General features: G+C 36.9%; 1 protein-coding gene across 2 annotated transcripts in view; it reads right to left on the bottom strand.

The window, feature by feature from the left end:
- UBE2K (ubiquitin conjugating enzyme E2 K) overlaps positions 1 to 20634 on the bottom strand; it is a 44045-nt gene extending 23411 nt beyond the window's left edge. The window contains exons 1-2 of one of the 2 annotated variants that reach the window (XM_026846704.1): positions 20561 to 20634; positions 3016 to 3109 (exon numbers count right to left, since the gene is read on the bottom strand). Coding sequence is in view for 1 of the 2 variants with exons in the window: in XM_026846703.1 (XP_026702504.1) it covers positions 3016 to 3109; positions 14453 to 14455 (97 nt within the window). In the remaining variant the exon portion in view is untranslated. Of the gene's footprint in view, positions 1 to 3015; positions 3110 to 14452; positions 14503 to 20560 lie in introns of those variants that run through there. The other variant, XM_026846703.1, reaches the window with a different exon arrangement.
- Between the last annotated feature and the right edge of the window lie 308 nt (positions 20635 to 20942).

The following is a 20942-nucleotide window of genomic DNA, read 5'->3' as shown; positions in this document are numbered from 1 at the left end:
AGGGTTTTAAAAAAAACCCCAAACACAACCTATTTTTGAAAAACTCTTGAATCAAATAAAATCCAGCAGCCATTAATTTACACTTGAAAAGGTCCTCTCTTCAAACATACATGTTTTAATGGGGGATGCAAACATGTTTCAATTGAAGTCGTGTCTTGCAGTATTCTGGTAACTGATCAGTGTGAGTTGACACTACTGACAGAAAAATAAAAGCTGTAAAATTTGTCAACAATAGATGGCATTCTTCCTCTCAGTCACACTTAAACCAATGTCCTGACATCACCTATAAAAGAATTGTGCAGCAGCAGTTTGTTTTTGGATACCTCACCAACTGTGGTCAACAATAAATACTACTGTTCTTTCACTTCACAATGGACCTAGAATTCCCTCCTGTATCACAGAACTGTCTGACCTGAACTACTGCAATAATTAGCTTTTCTTCATAAAGCACTTCTTGCTGTGTCATTGTTCAGACTACAGATGACAGGAGATCAGTCAGTAATTATGCAGCACGCATTACTGCGCTAGTCATAAAATGTAAACTATACACACTGGCAAGCCCTTCATAATTACATAAGGAAATAAATGCATAAGCCTATGTTACACAAATATTAACGTTCCAAAGTAAATTACTCCAGCGTCAGAGAACACCAGAAACTGGGCTGCCGGTAACTTTCATTTTGCTCTTTGGTGCATATGCCTTCTAGATTAAAGTAAGCATACGATCACATTACTTTTCCATGAGATCCCTGCCACAGTCAGAATACATTATAGTTTTTAGCCCCCCAAAAGCGCTATTTACTATATCCTCATCATTAAATGTATTCATATGTATGGAAGTACGCATGCATGCATTTCACATCAACAAATTCCACACTCAACACAAATTGCTGATTTTCATTAGCAGGCTATGCTGAATATGTGAATACACAGTGCCCAGCTTTTGAAATTTTGGTCTTGCTGAATTATCCAGCATCACACAGAACCCGGTTCTGCAGACAGGCATTCAAATCTTTTTTTACCCTCCTCATGAACTGCTATGCAGTTTTTAACTTGTGACACATGAATACATCTTTCATTTCAAATAACTCTCAATGCATTCTCGAAAAAAGGTCCACTTTGAAAGCTGAGGTAATGCTGACCTGGAGGGAAAAAACAATGGCAAGCTGTGACAAACCAACTCACCCTAGGAGGATTAATTCTGTCTGAATGGAAAAACAACACAAAAAAAAAACCCAACCTCAAAACACCACCCTTCCCCCACCACTCAGATGTTTCCTAGTATCCAATTACTTAATTTTGCAATGTCTTAACATCTGTATACAAGATCAACTGTATCTGCAAAAAAACTATTACACTAAATAGAATGATCCACTTCCAAATAGGTCACCAGCATAACTATGTATTTTAGGTCCACAGCATAGTTCTCCTTTTAAATTAAAGGCACATGTTATAACCAGAAGAAATTATCTTCTTCCCAGACACGATCTTGTGTCAACTAAACACTAGTGGCTGATGAGGATAGAGACACATGTGGGAGGGAAGGGTGGGCGACAGCAGAGGAACTCTGGGACTCAGTTGGGGGTGGAGGGGCATCCTTACCATTACAGATGCCTTCTACTTTTCTACTCTCTCCCTTCCAGGCTCATATCCTTTCTCCTCAGCTTCTGATACCTTCTGCCCCTGTACAATATTCTCCAATGTGAATCTCTGTTAAGCTGTTTCCTCACACACACACACACACACACTCCTCCCCACAACACTGGGGAGACTCTCCCTGGCTCTCAAGTCTAATGCTGCTGCACCAGCAGCTCCTAGCCCAGAGAAGGAATCACAATGGATGTCCTCCTTAGCGAAGATTGCAACCACCAGATTTTTCATCAGTAGCCAATAACGCTTTTGAGCGCATATACACCTATACCTACACAACAATTTTCAGATATTTTCCCCACTTGAGAATTTATTTCTCAAAATAATGACAAATGGCATGCATCACGTCTCTGGACAACACTCAAGTCCAACTCCTATGGCATGGAGCAACTAGAGCAACTGAAAACTTGGAAAATTGTTTTAATTTCCAACAAAACAATTTATTTGCCTGTAACATTCCTTGAGACTTTCTTTTTAACTGGAATTTCAAATTCCAATCAAAGTAGATACCTAGCATGGAAAAGTTGAATAAAATTTCATTATAAAGTAACCAAAATTTTTTTTAAAATAGAATTTTGAAACAAAAATCCCCACTTATCAAGGAACTTTATTAGAAAATGTGTCTGCTAGATCCATATATATTATATACAAACAGAACCTTTATAAATACAAGCACTACTGAATAATCTGGTATCTCTGAAGTACACTATATTAGCTGCTGTTAAAACTTCTGTATGTAATAAGTTATCTCGCTTTTTCCAGACTGAAGAGATGCATAATTACTGATATCAGCTTTAACAAACAAAAAAGTCAATAAGGTGTAATTTTTGAAGAAAGCTATAGACATGAAGTTCTATTACAGAGTCCTCCACTCCAGTATAAATTAAGTACTGGGCCCCACAGATGCCTGAGATTAATCCCAAATTTAATCTGCAATGGCATCTCTCCTTGAGACAGAAAAATGCAACATGTTCTTGAATGACCACCACATCAGATCACAAAAACATGTACAGTTACATTAGATTCTGAAGTTCAGTTTCTTGATGTTTCATGGCTAAACTGTCAAGACTGTAAACAACTAAAAGTCAGAATTACACCAATTACCCTGCACAGTTTATATCTGTAAATTAACCTTTGATATGGGATAGTCTATCCTACTGTGGAACAGATCTGTCTTCAGACAACACAATTTGAACTGAAATAATTTTCAAGCTTAAAATTTGTATTTTTTTTTTTTAATAAATCAGACTATTTTAAAGCATATAGTTCTACATTTTTATGCTTTAAATTAATTTTACAAACAAAGCATCTCAAGACACATAATTTGAAGTGTACAATGATTGCATATAGAAAAACATTACTTGCCTTCATACGGTGTGTCCGGAGGTCCTGCTATTTCTCCTCTTAATTCTGTAAAATTCTCATCTACAAGATCTACTTTAATTTGGTTTTTGCTCGTCTTAAAAATAAACAGAGAAACAAAGAATCATAAGTAAGCATTTGACATACAGATTTCCCCCAGATATGGTATTTTGAATTTTTAGAGTAGCAGCTTGTAAAAAAATATATAAATAAAAATTTTAGAATATAGTGAATAGCTATTTTCCATTTGGAATTTTCATTAAAAATGAACTATTTGTGATGCATTAGAAATTCCAATAATTTTATAATATCACTAAAATAAGCAAAACAACCGAGCAATATAATATCTAAAGTTAAATTTTAAGTTGATTACATTTTAAAAAGACCATGATCTTTCAAATCAGATGTTAGTTCTACATATCTTAAACTATGAAATTAAATTGACCATGTTACACATTGTTTTTTTTCTTTTTTAGAGCAATTTAATAGTAGAAACGATTGTCACTTTCACTGGAATACAGAAAGACTTCCCCAAATGAAGTGCTCACTATTTTAAAACAATATGATGATCGAAACAGAATACTGTAGTCTTGCTTAAGATTATGTTTATCTTTAATATTTAGGCATAAGGTACAATTTATTTATACACTTGAATTTCATTGTCACCTCCTCAACATTTTCACACCCCATATCAACTTGCCTACAAAATAAAAACACTGTATTTTGACACTGCAAAAAACATATGTTTTCCAGAAACTGATTCTCAGAAGCGTTTAGCCAGAGCTCCTCATTCCATTAAATTTGCTTTCCAAGTCCAGAGAGCAGCATTAGTGAAATTCACACAAATCTTCCAGCCAGTAAAATTGGGGGAGGGGGGATGGAAGGCAGAATCTCCTTTTCGAAAAATATATCATAAAGTTTTTGAAGGTAATAAATTACAGGTTTATCCGTTCTGCTACTTCTGTATACCATGCTCACTGACTGCAGTACAGATTTCCTGAATCCTTTGGGGTTTTTTTTGGTCGTTTGGTTTTGGTTTGGTTTTTTTGTGGTTTTTCCCCCCCCCCCCAAAAAAAAAAATCATGTTCCCAGATCCTTTAAAATTGTTCCAACTAGTTTACACCAAGAAGCTCTGTGCAGCTCCGCTTCTCTTCTCCCTCATAGTAAACCTGATTGCTGACAGCCATTACAGAAGAGTTAAGTCAGATAAAGCCAATGGTTGCTATTAACTGGTTACTGAAGCTACCAATGACGTTAAAGATGCAGAATTGACTGAACAACAGCTGGGAGATTACCTCTATTTCCTTCCTGTAAATGTTTTATAGATTCAGAGCCCCCCCACCAAAGAAGGTGATCTTTGGACCAGAGATGCTCACAGATATAAAGAAACAACAAAGCAAAAGTTTCACTACATAAGTCCCTAATTAAAAGTTCCATTAAATTATCCAATAGTGATTTGCGAGCTTTTTACATCTATAGTTACACATATTTGTCTTTAAAACTTGGGTAAGAACCTTTCAGCCCACACAAACAAGACAACACCTGCAACTGCATAGTTGAGGCCAAGTACTGCACTTCAAAAAGCAAAGATTCGACCACAGTATGAATTAAGAATGTGCCATGCTCAAAACCCAGTTAAATACTAAATATAATGGTTCTGTTTTACTAATTTATATTTATCAAATTTTTGTTTTAAGATCAGCACCAGATCTCACATTGGCTTTCATTACCTAAGACAGACATCAGAGAAAAAAGTTATTAGCAGAACTGATGAAATTATGTTTTTAAACATAATTTGGATTTATTTTCTTTCCTGCTACTGTTCATAAGTTGCCCTACCAGAGAGCAACTGAAACAGTTTTCTTCAAAGCTTTGTTTTCATAATACTGAGCAGCAGAAGGACAGACTGCTGTCCCAGAGAGACAGCCCTCTCCAACAGCCAGACACTGTAAGAAACTCCCTCTCTGAATCCAAACTCAATCATAGGCAAAACATTCCTCTGGCAAGCTTTCCAAGCCTCCTTTTAAGTTTGTTGCTCTCACTATTCCAACTGGCAGCTCATTCCACCACCTTACAATTGTTAAAAGCTTTCTAAACCACAATTTAGGTAGTTATAATCTATTTACACCCACTTGTGACAGCATTGTTTCCCAGCTTCAACAAGTTTCTTTGTATCTCTAGTATTTATTCCCCTGCAAAATATAGGGTATTTATACTCATTTCCTTTTTCAGGCTTAATTTTGCTTTAAACAAGCTGAAACTTTAATCTCACTATACTGATTCTTTTTAAAATTCCTCACCCCACATCCCTTCATCACCTAACCAACCCTACATAAAGGAATTTAGATGAAGTCTCTGAATCAGTGCCACAAACACTCTGATGCATTCACTGAAAATACATTACAACCAGTAAAACCTAACATGAAATTTCCCTTCTTCTGTGGCAGCATGACATGATGCTTAGATCAAATGTCAGAGTACCAGCAAGGCTTCCTATGGAAGTTTGTGTCCTCTTCAGTGACTGCACAGTGCTTTCTCAGAGACATTGCCCCTGTGTATTACTTCTTAATTCACAAAGTACCACATAGGTTTAAATAGCCAATACAGTTGTTAAATCACCAAAACTACCTGCTCAGGTAATGCAGTCATTCTAAGGTTTACTCAGGTTCTCCTGCTCTCCCTCAGTCAACTTCAACTGGTAAATCCCAAGCTGACAGCAAGGAGTTCTTGTTCTTTGCAAGTGAACCCAGAACTTTCCGTGTGGGGGACTGAAACAATAGCAAAAGGAATGAATTCCAATGATCCAATCTATGGTTAACCCATGCTGCAGCTTGTTTAATTTTCTACTTAGCATTTTACTTTTCTCCAGTGCCCTGCACACTGTTGTAGCAGCCTCGATATTCAATTTCAATTAGTACCACAATAGCTCTATTCACAACAAATCCTTACTGACTCCACAAATTTGGTAAAACACTCACCCCCATTGCTGAACTCAGTTTCTTTCAAGAGTCCTCTTTGCTCCGCACCTGAGATGACTGCTTTTATTACTACAGCTGTAGCTATCCCCATACCCTTACTTCGTTTGTACAGAACCTTGAAGAAAAATGGCTGGCTGTATTACACTGTTCCAGTGTGAGGATTAATTTAATTTGGGGTTCATGCTTAAATTCTACCATGTCCTCAAAACAAAAAAAAAAAAAAAAAAAAAGAAAAAAAAAAAAAAAAAAAAGCTTTTTCAAATTCACATAGCTGAAGAATTTTTTTCATCCTCTTCTGGTAAGACTTTCATGGTGCAACACAGCTTTTTCAAGATGCAATTCCTGCTTTTTCCTTCAACCCTGGAGCAATAACTATAGTGAAGTGATTATTCATCCAATTAAATCTGGAGTGTTTTCCTACAATATTTCTCCTTAATGAGGATCACATAAAATTACTTAATTTTAACAGCTTTAACAGAATAAATCCCTGGCCTCCACCATAATCATCTGAGCTGTCTCTAAAACGTTACCAACAGCAGAGTTCTCCAAAAGCATGCCTCTGACACCAATGATCTTAGCACAGAATTTATGAATCAGCTTGTGATCTCACAACACAGTTGATTCTCCGGTAGCAGCTCTTCTGCAAAGACCTCATTACACTTCTATACCAAATCTAAAATAGCATCACCTCCTGTTGATTCAGTAAGTTTGGTGACTAAATTACTGGGTGAGCAACTCCTGAAATATGTGCCATGCCATCACCAGCAGCATTTACTTCCATAATCTCAAAGAATTTAAATTCTGTAACAATGCAGTTCCCACTAGCATTTCTTGTTAACATGAAAACACTCCACCAACATCAGAATCTTTTTCTAAGGAATCTACAAGTCCAATACTACATGAGCAGAACTTCCCATCATCACACCTGAAAATAATTTTGATCAACACTGACCAAAACCAAAGAGAGACAAAGGAGTGTTAATGCAACATACTACACTATGCATTATGCCATTCCCTCACCTTTTTTCCTTCATATTCTAGTTGGATTATGCATAACCTTTTTTCAACGCATCCTCTGCTTCACAGTAGGGTTCTAGTCAAAAGATTCATTTCTTTTGAGACCATTCCAGCTGCTGAGACTCTTTATGCATTGCTATAGCCATGCTTACCCAATTTTATTTTGCCTTGTGAAGATTAAACCCAAGCATGGAGATTAAACTAAAGGCGTTAGGCAGAAAAGTTGGGGAAGATTCATGTAAGGCACTTTCATCCATTACAAAAGTCTTATCTCGAAAAAGAAACCCAAAGCAATTCATCCTACATGAAGAGTCATTCTGTGAGTATCTTCCAAAGACTGAACACTCAAGCACATTTATCACAGTAGCTATTGATTGGTAATATTTTAACTTGTCTTTGACTGCCTCATCTTAAAAAAAAACCAACAAAAACTAGAATTATACTGTCTAGTTTTATATCTGAATATCTTCCTTGTATAGAACACACAATCCACTACAGCAGAAACTTTGAAGAGGAAGTTCTGCCACTGTGAGGACTTTATCACACATGTCTTTAAAATCCTTGTAGAGAGCAGCCCTGGACTTTGTAATATTACTCTAAGCACACAACAAGCCTTTCTGTTCTTTTTAATCATCTTAGTGTTCAGGCCTTAAGAAGGAGTCCCTCAGAAGGGCCTGCCTTCTTTAGGCAGTTAATCCACCATTTCTTCTGAGCCTTCCATGCCATCTCCTTCTCTCTTTTCCAATCTGCCTTTAAAACAAACTTTTATTTATGTGTTATTCAGGGCCTACTACCCTCTTCACTAGTCCCATACCTCCACTCTTAAAAATAAAATTTTTTCTCCATTAATTAAAATTATAAAAATGATAAAAAAGATAAAAACCAAAGAGAGCCAAGACAAAACTGGAACATCTCAGTATCACAAGAGAACATTAAAACAAGATGATAAAAATTGCACTGTTGTTCTAAACATTTCTTTCCCACATAAAAAATACTACTTACTTAGGAAAAAAACCTCAAACATTTCAAGTTTGATCTTAAGATAAGTCAACTTCCTGAAGACTCAAGGTAGATTAAATTTTTGGGTTTTAGAAGCAGGAATTCCAAGTGCATCAGAATTTTTTATACTTTCTAAAAAGCTTCAAAATTCTACAGTTATTTTGATACATAGGCTATCAGAAAAAAGTTAACCTCAAGTAACCAGCACAAAAATGCCAATTATTAGAGCTGGCAATGTATGGATAGATACTGGTAGGTTTAACCATAACTGCAGGAATAACACGTTTTTAAATATTTCCCTCACACTTCCATGTCAGTCATGGCTACAAAACACATTCTAAACTTAATACCAGATAATGATGGCATATAAAAAAGAAAATCTGAGTGAGATTATTCTAAAATGAACCAGCTCTACCTACTCACCCCATGACATTATCTTAACATTAGACCTTTGATCCCTGCATAATAAAATTACTCTAAAGAAACTTAACCAGCCAAATTCTCCACTACACATCTGCCAGCATACAGACTATCGTTTAAACTGTTGAGGCTAGAACAAAAGAAGGGAAAAAAAAAAGTTTATTAGCAATACTAACAGCTTCAATTCAGCACATTATATTAGTAAAAATAATAAAGTAGTGTCAAAATGAATTATTACTTGTATGTTCTAAGTGTATCTGTCTCACCTTACATATTCAGATACTATGTGCAAAATTCGTATCAAGTATCATTGGGTATAAATGCTGAGATGGTAAATAAGGATTTATAAAAACAAAAACCAAACACACAAACAAAAAAACCCAACCTACTTTAGAAAGAATTACATTTGGAATTTAAAACACAATGGTTGCTTCCAAAATCCCACTATTCTATACAGCAATTCACTACCTGCAGTCTGATTTTATAGGTCCTGTAGCTTGATTTTCCTCCATCTTAAAGGGAACATACTCTATACCTGATAAAGTACTACTATTTTCTGTTCATTTACTTTGTTTTTACAGAAAATAACCCATAGAAAACTCTACAAACATTGTATATAACCCTCCCCCCAAAAAACAACAGAAAAACCTTAACCTGAAAAGGCACACGTAAGTGATAAATGATGTGTATAAATAAACAAATCGAGTTGTAATAAAAGCAGCTAAGTATTAAAACACTGTAACCATTTAGTGCTTTATGACTAGAAACTTAGACATTAAGGAAAAGTTCCAAGAAGTGACAAAAATGTTAAAGAATGTACATGTCAAGATTTTGGCAAATACTAAGGAATAAATTTGAAAAATTTATCCGGAATTTTCTCAACCAAGGACAAATTCCACTCACTTGCAAGGGAGGGCGTGCATTTAAAACAAAATGTTTTCTATCACTAATTATTTCTCAATCACAGCAACAAAAAAATTATATATCTTTCAGACAATTTAAAATATTTTTTTATGCCTCTATGAGGTAAACTGGCAATAAACAATTTTTAACCTACCTAAAATTTAATCAAAATTTAGTTACTTCCTTAATACAACTATGATTTAGAAATGCAAAGTAGGTACTTTTGAACATCCAAACATTTTATACTGACTCTACAGGGATCAATATTTAATGAGCTAAATTAAATAAGAAATATTTCACCCTAGTCTGAAGCCATGCTAGCAAAATTAATCTATGCTATTAAAAAGTTACTGGTGTCTCATAAAACCCTTCTTACTCTCCCCCCCATTTTACAGTCTATCACAACAGTCTACACCAAAATCCGGCATGAAAGTATCTCTCAAGAGTGTTATAGGAAAAGATCATCTGAATGACTATCATAATGAAATCTATATAACACTATTTTTGCAAAAGGCCATGAATACTCTGAATCAGCATAACTGTTGAGCAGAAAAATCCAACCTTTCAGCAGCCGTTTACATCATTAAACAATTATTTAAATTAATAACTTGAAAAGCAAAAGCAAGTTCATTCTTATCCTATTTACCAACACTTTGCAAATTCGTGGATAAATATTCAAAAGTAATTTTGTTTTGCTATAACTGCCACGTTATTTTCTTACACTCTTTTGCTACGATACCATTAACTCTCTCAACTTAGTCGAAATGTTTCATCTCTCTCCACTTCCCTGGTATGCTAGAAAGGGAGGATCCTAACAAAAACTCACCTCTTAGGCTGCTGTCTTAAGTAGTCAATCACTAGCCTCTACTCTCATCTCCCTGGCCTCACTTCTTTTCAAACGAACACTCTACCTTCCTAACCCTTTGCTGCCCCAGAGTAGTTCAGGATAAGTACATTGTACCTGCTTTAGCTCATGCTTTTGTAAGAAATGGAAAAAGAGCAAAGAAGCAGGATATATCGCTACTGAGAAGCAACGTGCAGGACACTGTCCTGCAGTAAAATGGCAAATTCAACTTCAAAAATATTGAGGTGTGTAAAATTGTTGATTTTATTTCCCCCCCAGTTACAAAGGGCTACCAAAGCAAGAAGAAATAGTTCAACACTTTGGAAGTATTCCTTCATTCATTCCAGCTTAAAAGCTGGAATCAAGTGCATCTCCAGAGTCTGAGCTTGTTATTATTAAAAAGAGAAGCAGAAATGTCACATAATTACCACAGTCACTGCTATGAAGTACACACACTGCACTATTAGTTGAGATCAGCAGATCACATTTGCATTCTCAGAGAGTGCTCTTGCTGACCTTCAAAGCACAGAGCAACGCTCATCTGTGAAACAAGCAAATGTTTGGGGCAGGGCAAGAAGAAAGAAGTCTGTCTAAAGCACACTGAAGAGCAGTTTTCCTAGATAAGAAAAGGTCAATACAAAGAAATGCATTTTCTTAAAACACTCCAACATTCTTTGACCCTACTACCAATTTCAGTCTTGAAGTTCTTCCGCATTTCACATTTTATTTCATCTCACTGCATTGACATGTGTTTCCTAATTATGTCTGTTTTCATAAAAATGTGAGTTTTACATGCTATTTTTTCCACTTACTGATCAATATGTTACTAATAAATAACTTGCATTTTAATACATCCAAGAAGCTAAAGATATGAATACTGTGTGAATTCTGTAGTGCCAGTAAGAGATTCAGACTAGATTTTTGATATATTTATCATGGTTTTACTTATTAAATGCATCTTAAGATTCTTTAATAAAATTTCTTAAGAAGTGACTAAACCTGTGCCAACCTTACAATTCTGCATTATTACATATGTTTACATACAAGAACAATACCAAGAGATTGTTTGTTTTTTCCTGTCAGAACACAAAACAACTCAAATCTTAAAGTCTTCATTTTACAAGGAGTTAGACCTGGAACATCACCAAGTTCCAGTAAAACTTTATTTAATATCTAAATACCTATTTTTGCTAATATTCAGCTGCTAAAATATCACTTCACCAAAAAACATAAGAGATTGTACAGCAGCTTAGGCCAGTCTAACAGCTGACAAGGTCCCACTTTCCTCCCGGTCCTGGTAAAACTAATGTAAAAGAGGGGGCAGGATTTTGTGCAAGTGTTTGTACAATGGTGCAGGAAGCATCCTAATTAAAACTTAGTAAGAAAGTTCCTCCATTTTAACGCAACTCCCTGATTTGATTCAACACAAACACTGCAAGTAAGAGAAGGATCATAAAAGTGGGAAAAGGAGACCAGGCTGCAGGAATGTGACACTGCTTCTTGGCACTGCCTTAGGACAACTTCGAAGAATTTTGAAACTTCAGCTCTAGCATCCTTCTAAACTATTTCTAACAAAATCTCTGCATCAATCATGGACACGCAGAGGTGTAACTGACACAGCTGTGCTGGCATAAGCCCTAAGTGCAGTTACACAATCATTGCTTGTCCTGCTCAGGGATAGTATGGTTAAACTGATAAAGCTATGCCATGAAACCAGTGTACATAACAGCCTATTTACACTCCCATCCCTACTGGTGTAAGGGCCCCTACACAGTCATAGTCTACATTTAACTACACAAGATATTTACAGTACCGAGGAGTTTTAATCACAGAATGGCTGGGGTTGGAAGGGACCTTCAAGATTGTCTAGTTCCAACCCCCCTGCCACGAGGAGGGACACCTTTCACTAGACCAGGCTGCTCAAAGCTCCATCCAACCTGGCCTTGAACACTGCCAGGGAGGGGGCAGCCACAGATTCTCTGGGCAACCTGTGCCAGTGTGTCACCACCCTCACAGTAAAGAATTTCTTCCTTATATCTCATCTAAATCTACCCTCTTTCACTTTAAAACCATTACCCCCCATCCGATCGCTTTATTCCCTGATAAAGTGTCCACTCCCCGTCTTTCCTGTAGGCCCTCTTTAAGTACTGGAAGGCCGTTACAAGGTCTCCTCAGAGCTTTCTCTTCTCCAGGCTGAACAATCCCAACTCTCTCACCCTGTTCTCATCAGAGAGGTGCTCCAGCCCTCTCAACATCTTTGTGGCCTCCTCTGGACCCACTCAAGCAGGTCCATGTCCTTCTTACATTGGGGGGCTCAGAGCTGGACACAGTGCTGCAGGTGGGGTCTCATGAAAGCAGAGCACAAGGGGAGAATCTGCTCAAGTAGGTACATGTCATGGGCAGGAGCTGCCTGAACCTAACTGAAATACTCAGCCTCAGAATGGTCACAGTGCAAGGGAATCCTGTTCTGGATAGCCCCATTCAGGAAAGCCTAAATGAACAAGCAATTTTACAGGAATGCAAGATGCTTTTTCCTTACTTTTTTATGCACAGTTCTGTCCTTCATGCAAAACAACTGAAAAATCCTGCAGATAACGTACACTTTAATAATCAGTTTGAGCCATAGTTTCAATTAGTCATTCTATAAACACACAAAACCATTTGCTGCAGATTCTGTAGTCAATCCCAAAAGTCTATCCTACCTGGGTTGCTAGTAATTCTACATATAAAGCAATCACAGGATTCAGACAATTTTAAATCAATTATGCTAATTCACTCACAATCCCAGAGTTTGAAGACTTGTGGAAATAGCTCAGGACAGTTCTTCCATATGGGCACTGTTATTCCAAAGTGGAAGGGTTTACCTAAACACCATGAAGGCTCTAAGAGTATCCAAAAAGGGAGCAAATACAACACAGCTACCATGATTTCCATTTGTATATGTTACCTTATTTCACAATAGCTTCCTGTACTTAAAAACATCCTAACATAGCAAAAACTTAAAAAGACTTTCTCATCGTTCACTTTCAGATAAAAATAAAAAACAATACATATTTGGCTTGAACTACTTAAGTAAAATATGGACTAATGCATCTGTGAAATTAGGTTTTTCCCTTCCCCTTCATAAAACACTGTAGAAACCTATTTTAGAATCTGAAGGCATATCACCTTAAACCTTGACTTTCTAAAGTAATTAGACTTACACAATCATGAGTCTTCCCTTTTGTGATGAACTGTTGATCTTACTGGCTAATAATGAATAGAATGATAAAATAATCAACAAAATTAGTTTCCTACACGTCTTGTGACAACAAAGGTAGACAGGATAGCCCCTATTAGCAATCCAACAGAAGAATGATACACAGTATGAGCTCAGCTCTCTTAGACGTGAGCATAGCCAAATTGGGAGTTGTACAGCACAACTGAGTTTTACGGTGTCCAATAAAGCAAAAGTGCTGAATGAAGCTTCTTCTGTAGCCAGGGATATTCACGTTGCTTTCCTGTGCAGACATCTCAGACTAGAAAGGAGCAATCCATCGCCTTAGTACAATTCTGTTATAACACAGTAGATTAACAGATGCAGAGCTGGTCCTCAAACAAGGTTACTTTTGATGCTCACAGAGGTACTTTACTTATTATGCAGATACTATTTTATGAAAGACTCATGGCAAGCATATTTAAGTGCTCCCAATTCAAATATTACGAGTATTAACACTGATACAATCTGAAGGGAAAATGCAAGATAAGTCAGAAGTGCAAAAGCAGACTACATCCCTAGAGTGTCTTACAGAATACTGTTTATCAAAATTCACACTCTTTGCCACAGAAGAACTAAATTGCTTATTTTCTTTATCTAAATTGCAGCAAAGTTTTACCTAGTTTGTCAGAGACAAAAAGATAAGTCTGCATATTAATTACAAAGTTTAACTCAAACTCAACATTTTCTCAATTTCATACCAGTAGCAATTATTGGTGTAGAAGTGATGAACTATAGTAATGACAACAATCCTTACTAGGATTATGAAACAAGCTAGAAGTCACAGAACCATCTAGATCAGAAAAAACCTTAAAGATCATCTAGTCCAACCATTAAATCGTTTAACAGGTGAAAAACATAACTACACTAAGTACCTGCACTAGTTTAACAAGTTTAATGCAACCATTAGACAACTCAGGATTGGGCTACTAACCAGCACTTTCTTGCAGTTTATAGTTACGCAAATTTACTATGATAAAACATTAACTTATTTACATTTCATACTGAGTAAAATGAACTAACCATAGGATTCGTACACTTCCTTCCTATTAAAGCCAAACTCCTGGAAACAAGCACAGAAGAATCAATGGTATACTGGGAAGGTTAAAGGATTGGCTAATTCCTACTACCCCTTAGGTCTACCAACAGTTGTGGTCAAAGGGTCCCATCTGGTAGCTGTGGCCTAACCCCTAATCCTAAACTGATCTAGTCCTGTAACCAGTGACTGCTCTCTTTCCTCAGGTTTTTAAGAGATTACCAAAAACAATCAAATGAGCCTGACTTCAACAGAGACCAAGTATTTTTTGGTTTTCCACTTAGTCCCAAAATCTTTAGGATTCTGCCAACTTCTATGCTGACCATTCACAAGAAATCTGGACTCAACTGGATACATGTTAACATGAAAAAATACCACTAACTGAACACAGGAATGAGCAACAGACCTTTCTTGCCTTCCCTGCATAAATATTCCCACTACAAATATTTGGCCAACTCGTAGGTCTGGTCAAACCATCACTAACATCATATGTTAAGTATTTTGAAACTCAGATTTAAGTAATATTCATAATTCTAGTGCTTATTAGTATCTATGTAATACTGATCTTAAAAATGCAACGGTAATTATATTTGTAGAACTTGAAAAACAGCCACATGGTTCAGATAAACAGGCGTAAAACTGTAAGTAAGCTAGTAATTCAGAAAGATCACTTTAGAAGTGAGATTAATAAACAGTTTTCTTAAAACTTCCTAGTAAATGTTGAGCCAACTATTTTTTAGTTACCAAAAAGTGACTTGTGGACAAACTCATTTGAAGGCAAATTGGAAGATGTTAAAAAATATACCATAGACAGAATTAAGAAAACCAAAGATGCACAGTAATGGCATTTCAGTTATCTTTTTTATATAACTATAGGAAACAGGTCTAAACCTTGTCCTGCTGAAAATCAGAGGCATGTCTTGAAATACATCATAGACAAAATTATTTTTTGGGAACGTACAAAGGATCTCACAAACAACTATTTTAAACTGAAAATTATCTTCACATTTTGGAGAAGCAGCTTCAAGAAGCATTATGGATCTCATATCTGTTCTATGTTCAGGGTTCCAACCCAGAACTTGTTCAAAGTAAAAACCCTAACAGCATTTTATCTACCAGAAAAACTCGGCCTCTGATTTGAAAAGGATTCAAGGATTCATTATTGTCTTACAGTAATAGGAACTTCAGAACTAAAAAGTCTACTTTAAAATTTTTCAATTTGTTCACAGGGGAACGTTTTACCAGGTGTGGCAACAGAGCTGAAGTCTCTGTCTGTATGTTTTCTTTCAAACAGAAAAAGCACAGTAATTGAAAAACAAACTTATACTAGTAATACAGAATTACACAGAAAGAGACACCTGGGTGGCCTCTAGTCCTACCTCCTGCTCAAAGCAAGTCCAATGAGAGCAGGTTGCTCAAGAACTTGAGTTTTAAACATCTCCAAGGATAGAGATTCTACGAACTTGCTGGTCAAACTGTTTGACTACTATCACAGTATTTTTTTCCCCAGTGTCTAGTCAGAATATCCCACATTCCAGCTTGTGTCTGTTGCCTTTCATCCTATCTCCATGTACTTCGGAGACAAGTCTGGCTCTTCTCCAGAGCCTCTCATTAGACACTTGTGGATGACAAAGATGTCCCTTTAAACAATTCTCTCAACAACATCAGTTCTCTCACCCTCTCCTCACAGATCATGTGCTCCAGCCCCTTAACCACACTGATGGTGTTCTGCTGGGCTCACTCCAGTCTGTGTCCTACGTTGGAAAGGCCCAAGCTGGACACAGTACACCAGGTATGGTCTCATAAGGATGGAACAGGGGTGAAGAATCATTTCTCACAACCCACTGACTACATTCTTGATAATGCAACCCAGTATGTGGTTGGGCTTCTGTGACACAAGAGCACTGCTGAATCATGTTCAACTTGCTCTCCACTAGGTCATGCAGGTCTTTTTCTGCCAGCCCACTTTGTTTCCAGTCGGTATGTACTGATGTATGACATTACTTCCGCCCAGATGTAGGACTCCTACCTACCTCTCTTGAAATTCAAAAGGTTCCTGTCAGCCCATTCATTTCTCCAGGCTACTAAGACCCCTTTGCATAGCAGCCCTGTACTTCAATGCACAGACATCCCACCACCACCACTTTTTTTATCATATGCAAGCTTTCTGACAGGCTTCAGAAGCTTAAAGAGACTGGTACCAGTACATCAGTTTAAAAGTGCTCATCTTTACGCCTTTTTTAATTTTATGCCTTTTAATTAACTAGGCATGCTCTAGCTTTATTCACACACACAGTCCCACTGCACTCACTAAACCTCTACTGACTTCAACGAAATTATTCTTACAAATCAAAAATTAAACATATGTATTAGCAGAAAATGGACACCGTTTAAAAAAAATCTGCTGATTAGTCAGGAGCCATAATAGAAGACATCTCATTCTTATATATCTACACTGGCTCTACATGGTGAATGGGAAGAAAAACAAGCATTCCACAATTTCCAACAGACCCTTCTAGTAACACTAAAGCACAATTACTACTAGAAATTTCCATCTTGCTGAATTCAACTTCTAGCACCCAACACTGCCCAAATATAAACAAACCAATTAAGCTTTTCTGAGCCTGAAGATTAAATGCTTATGGCTTTTCCAAATAGCAAGAAAATTTCAGAGATGCCACTTAGCATCTTACTATGAACTGACCCAAATCACAAGACTACTACAGGCAATGATAAAAATACCAGAGCTACTCAACAGAGCTACCCACTAGAACTCTAAAAGCCTAAGAACGAACATGGTATGGCAGACTACCATTATCTTTCCTTTCTCCTGTACATCACAAACACACACAGACTCCAAAAGAAACACCCGATTCCTTCTTGGAAATCAACTATTTCAAATTTTGCCATTAACCTACTGTCTCTGCCTGAACACAATTTTGGATTCAAGCAAGTTACAAATTTTAACTGCTACTTCAGATATCTGCTCATGCAGATATTCATAATCCATAACTGCAGTTAAATTTAATTTATTCTCAGCTCTATCTGAGTTTACCTTCCAAACAGATAAGCCCCTGCTTCTTGGTATTTGTAAGAGAAGAACATTTTGTGATAGAGATACCTTCTCTTCTTGCTAGGAGGAAGCTATGTTTCCCAGTGTGTTACCTTCAGTACCAGAGTAGTGGTTTCATTGTAAGGTCTCTACTAGCCTCTGATTTAAGAGATGGCCAAAAAACACCTTACACTTCTACATAATGACATAAACTGCATGGCCAATTAGATGTTGAATCCTTGAACGCTAGCATAATATAATTTCTTTAAAGCATAACACTGATGCTTTATTAAAATATGAAAACAAGTCACACATTGTTTAACAAACCTGATGAACTACAACTACTTCTCAACATCAGTCTTTAAGCGACCACAAGATTTTTCAGCATGTTTCTATTAATTGTTAAAGGCCAGACAGATTCTGTTATAACATAGCTGCTTATAAACAGAGAGCAGGTAAGGATCTGGCTGCCCACAGCAGCATTCTAGTAATTCTATTCCAAAATAATACCAGCTAACCTTTACTAAAGCGTTCTCCCACTTATCAGAAGTGAGATACTATTCTCCCTCCACCTATTTATTGTTTTCTCTGTCATGCTGCAGCGTCATACTTTTGTTCAAAATATGTTTTGCCACTTTAGAATTTCAGCCCATAAAACCAACAAGATAACAGATTAATGAAAATGACAGAACAAGAAAAAAGATAAAGTTGAGCAACTGATGCCTTGCCTTGACTAGGATTTGGAGTATGATCTGATTTCATGTACTGCTTACTCATTTTAGAGTTTTAATACAAGCATAGTACAGTACCCTTATCACATACTTAACCAGTCAAGTTACTACCTAGACTAACTTAACAGCTTCATCTTTGTTAAAGATGAAGTACCTCATCTACCTTAAAATTTTAAAGCTTTTTCCTCACACAAAGGTAAGAAGTTTTATTTAAATCATACTTTGGAGCGCACCCCTGACAAATAAATTATTTTATTCATCTATTTAACACAAATATTAAAGAGATGCAAAGATACAAGGATCTCTCATAAATACACAATATCCCACTTCTTAAGTTAATGTATAGACTTATAATAAAACTAGAAATAATAAAGCAAGCAGAGCAAAACCGCTTCTGTTGCTAAAGTATTAAAATACTTTAAACACTTTTTCAAAATACATAAGCCACCCAGACTGAACTTTAAAAAAATAAAATAAAATGGTAAGTCCTCCATCTCTATCTGTAAACCAGAGAGCAAGACAATCTAAAATTCACATTTTGGTGATTTCACGGAAATGTCATTAAGTTAAGGAAACAGAAAGCGCTAATATAAAGACTGTATTTAGTGATATGGACAGCAAAGATCCATAGCATCCTTGTCCAAGAATCCATAGATCCTTATCCATAGCAAGGATGAACACACTTTTCAGAATTCTTTTTTCACTGATATTCAGAAGTTAAATTTGGTCCTTCCAATACATACTTTAAATACAGAAGGAATTAATTGCCATTCAGCTGATCCCTTTTAAAAACATTTCTGGTTCCACCACTCTATTTCAGCTAAAAAGTGAGTACTAGAAAACAGAACAAACTTCCTACGTAGGCGTTCCAAGTGTGCCTGCCCCCTCCCCCAGCCATTTCTGCTCAGTAGCATCTGTAAGGAAACAGGGGGGCTGCTCTTCATGTTCAGGTGTAGCTCAAAGCATCAAATCAAGAATAATTTAAGTGTAGATCATGCGAGCCACTTTACCTTCAGAGAGGGACTTAAAACTTTTAAATAACAAATTCAGCATCACCGTTCATGAAAAAGAGGGTGTTTTTTTTAAAGAAACAAGGTTTAATAATCATTTCAGTCCACAACTCGCATAAACCTCCCATTTTTTGGCTCTGTAATTTGTAGTATTTAGTTATACCTCCATTCACTATGTCATTCCATATGTTTTCATGCTCAATGGTGCTGACACCACAGTTTGACTGCCTTTCAACGTACAAACACTGACAAAAAACTTTGCTTGCAACTTACACATCCATTGAATAATGCTGAAATTCTGTATTCAAGACAGGGGAGTTAGTATATTCTGTAAACAGCAACTTTATACACACTGCTATATCAGTATAACATCCATATGTAGCTTGCTAATGGCAGGAAAAGGAAGAAATAAACTCATGTATTTTAATTTTAAAATACCATGATTTTAGTTTCTTAAGAACAGTGGTCTGATTTCTTGGAAGCTTTAGGCAGCTTAAAGGCTATTTCATAAAACTACTTTTTCCAACATTCTGTACTGAGCCTTTCAATGCCTAGACTAAACAAACAGAAATAGTGAAAAATGTGCTCACTAGATCCAACCTTTACAGTAAGAAAATCTAGCATGAATCTCCTCCAAAACCTATGTAAATTAAGGCGCTTTTTTTCTACATAAAGGAAAAGGGTCTTGAAGCCTTCAGACAACATTTTCAAATAAAGACTTCTTTGTTCCCATAGTATCAGCTGGTTATACGGGGTACAAGGCCTAGATTTTCTAGCTTTAGTATAAAGGTATCCACCTAGAAATTTCTCTTAGTTTACATGCAATTCTGTATTCACTGTGCAATATCTTGGTGAAATCAGCCCAGGCTCTAAAGGCAGTTGTAATACAAGGTCCCCACATTTTTCTAGGGGCTAGTTCAAGCTGCATAGCAACAATGCTGTTAGCACACACTTCAAAGTACCTCAACTACAGCTACCTAAACACGTCTTCCTTAAGTCATCAGTATCTTCCAAAAATTATCCTCTCGATTTTTCCTCTGTGATTATGTCCAGATTTCTAAAACACGAGCTTTAAGAGTTACATTTTCACATTAACATTTCACAAGCATCTAACCTGCAACAACATCCCAAGTAGGACAATGACGACACAACTATTAAAACCTAAGTGGGCTGACGTCCACCAACTCAGATACAGATACAGCAAAAGCTGTGTTGATGCAAATGCTGCTATATATTTCCCCAAACTGATCAGAACTTTAATGTCCCCCTGTAAGTAGTCAGCCTCTCTTCTTGACCACATACCTCTGAACATACTGTTCAGGTAACGAGGGAACATGACTGAAATGAGTAAGGCTTTATAAGCATCCACCTGAAAGTGAGTAAGCCTGCAGCGGGATAAAGGAAGTTCTGTATTAAAGTAACCTAAATAAATAGGGATTTACTTGCAACGCTTCGAAAACCATAAATTAAAACCATACTCTGCAGCCTCGGGCACGGCTGGCCAGAGGGGTGAGCTGAAGGGGATGTGCGAGATCACGTACCCTCCACCCCGGCCTCCCCAATCCGCTTCATCACCCCCGGCCCGCACGGACAAGCCTCTCCCCGGCAGAGCGGCGCGTGGGCCCGGCCGCGTGCGGGAGGGCGCGAGCCGGGGGCGCCCCGCGCCGGGCAGGGCAGGGCAGGC

This window comes from Athene cunicularia, assembly GCF_003259725.1.
Source record: "Athene cunicularia isolate RWA chromosome 4 unlocalized genomic scaffold, athCun1 chr4_part1, whole genome shotgun sequence".
NCBI classification, from domain to species: Eukaryota; Metazoa; Chordata; class Aves; order Strigiformes; family Strigidae; genus Athene; species Athene cunicularia.
Note: the sequence above shows the minus strand (reverse complement) of the source record. Positions and strands in the feature narration are given on the sequence as shown.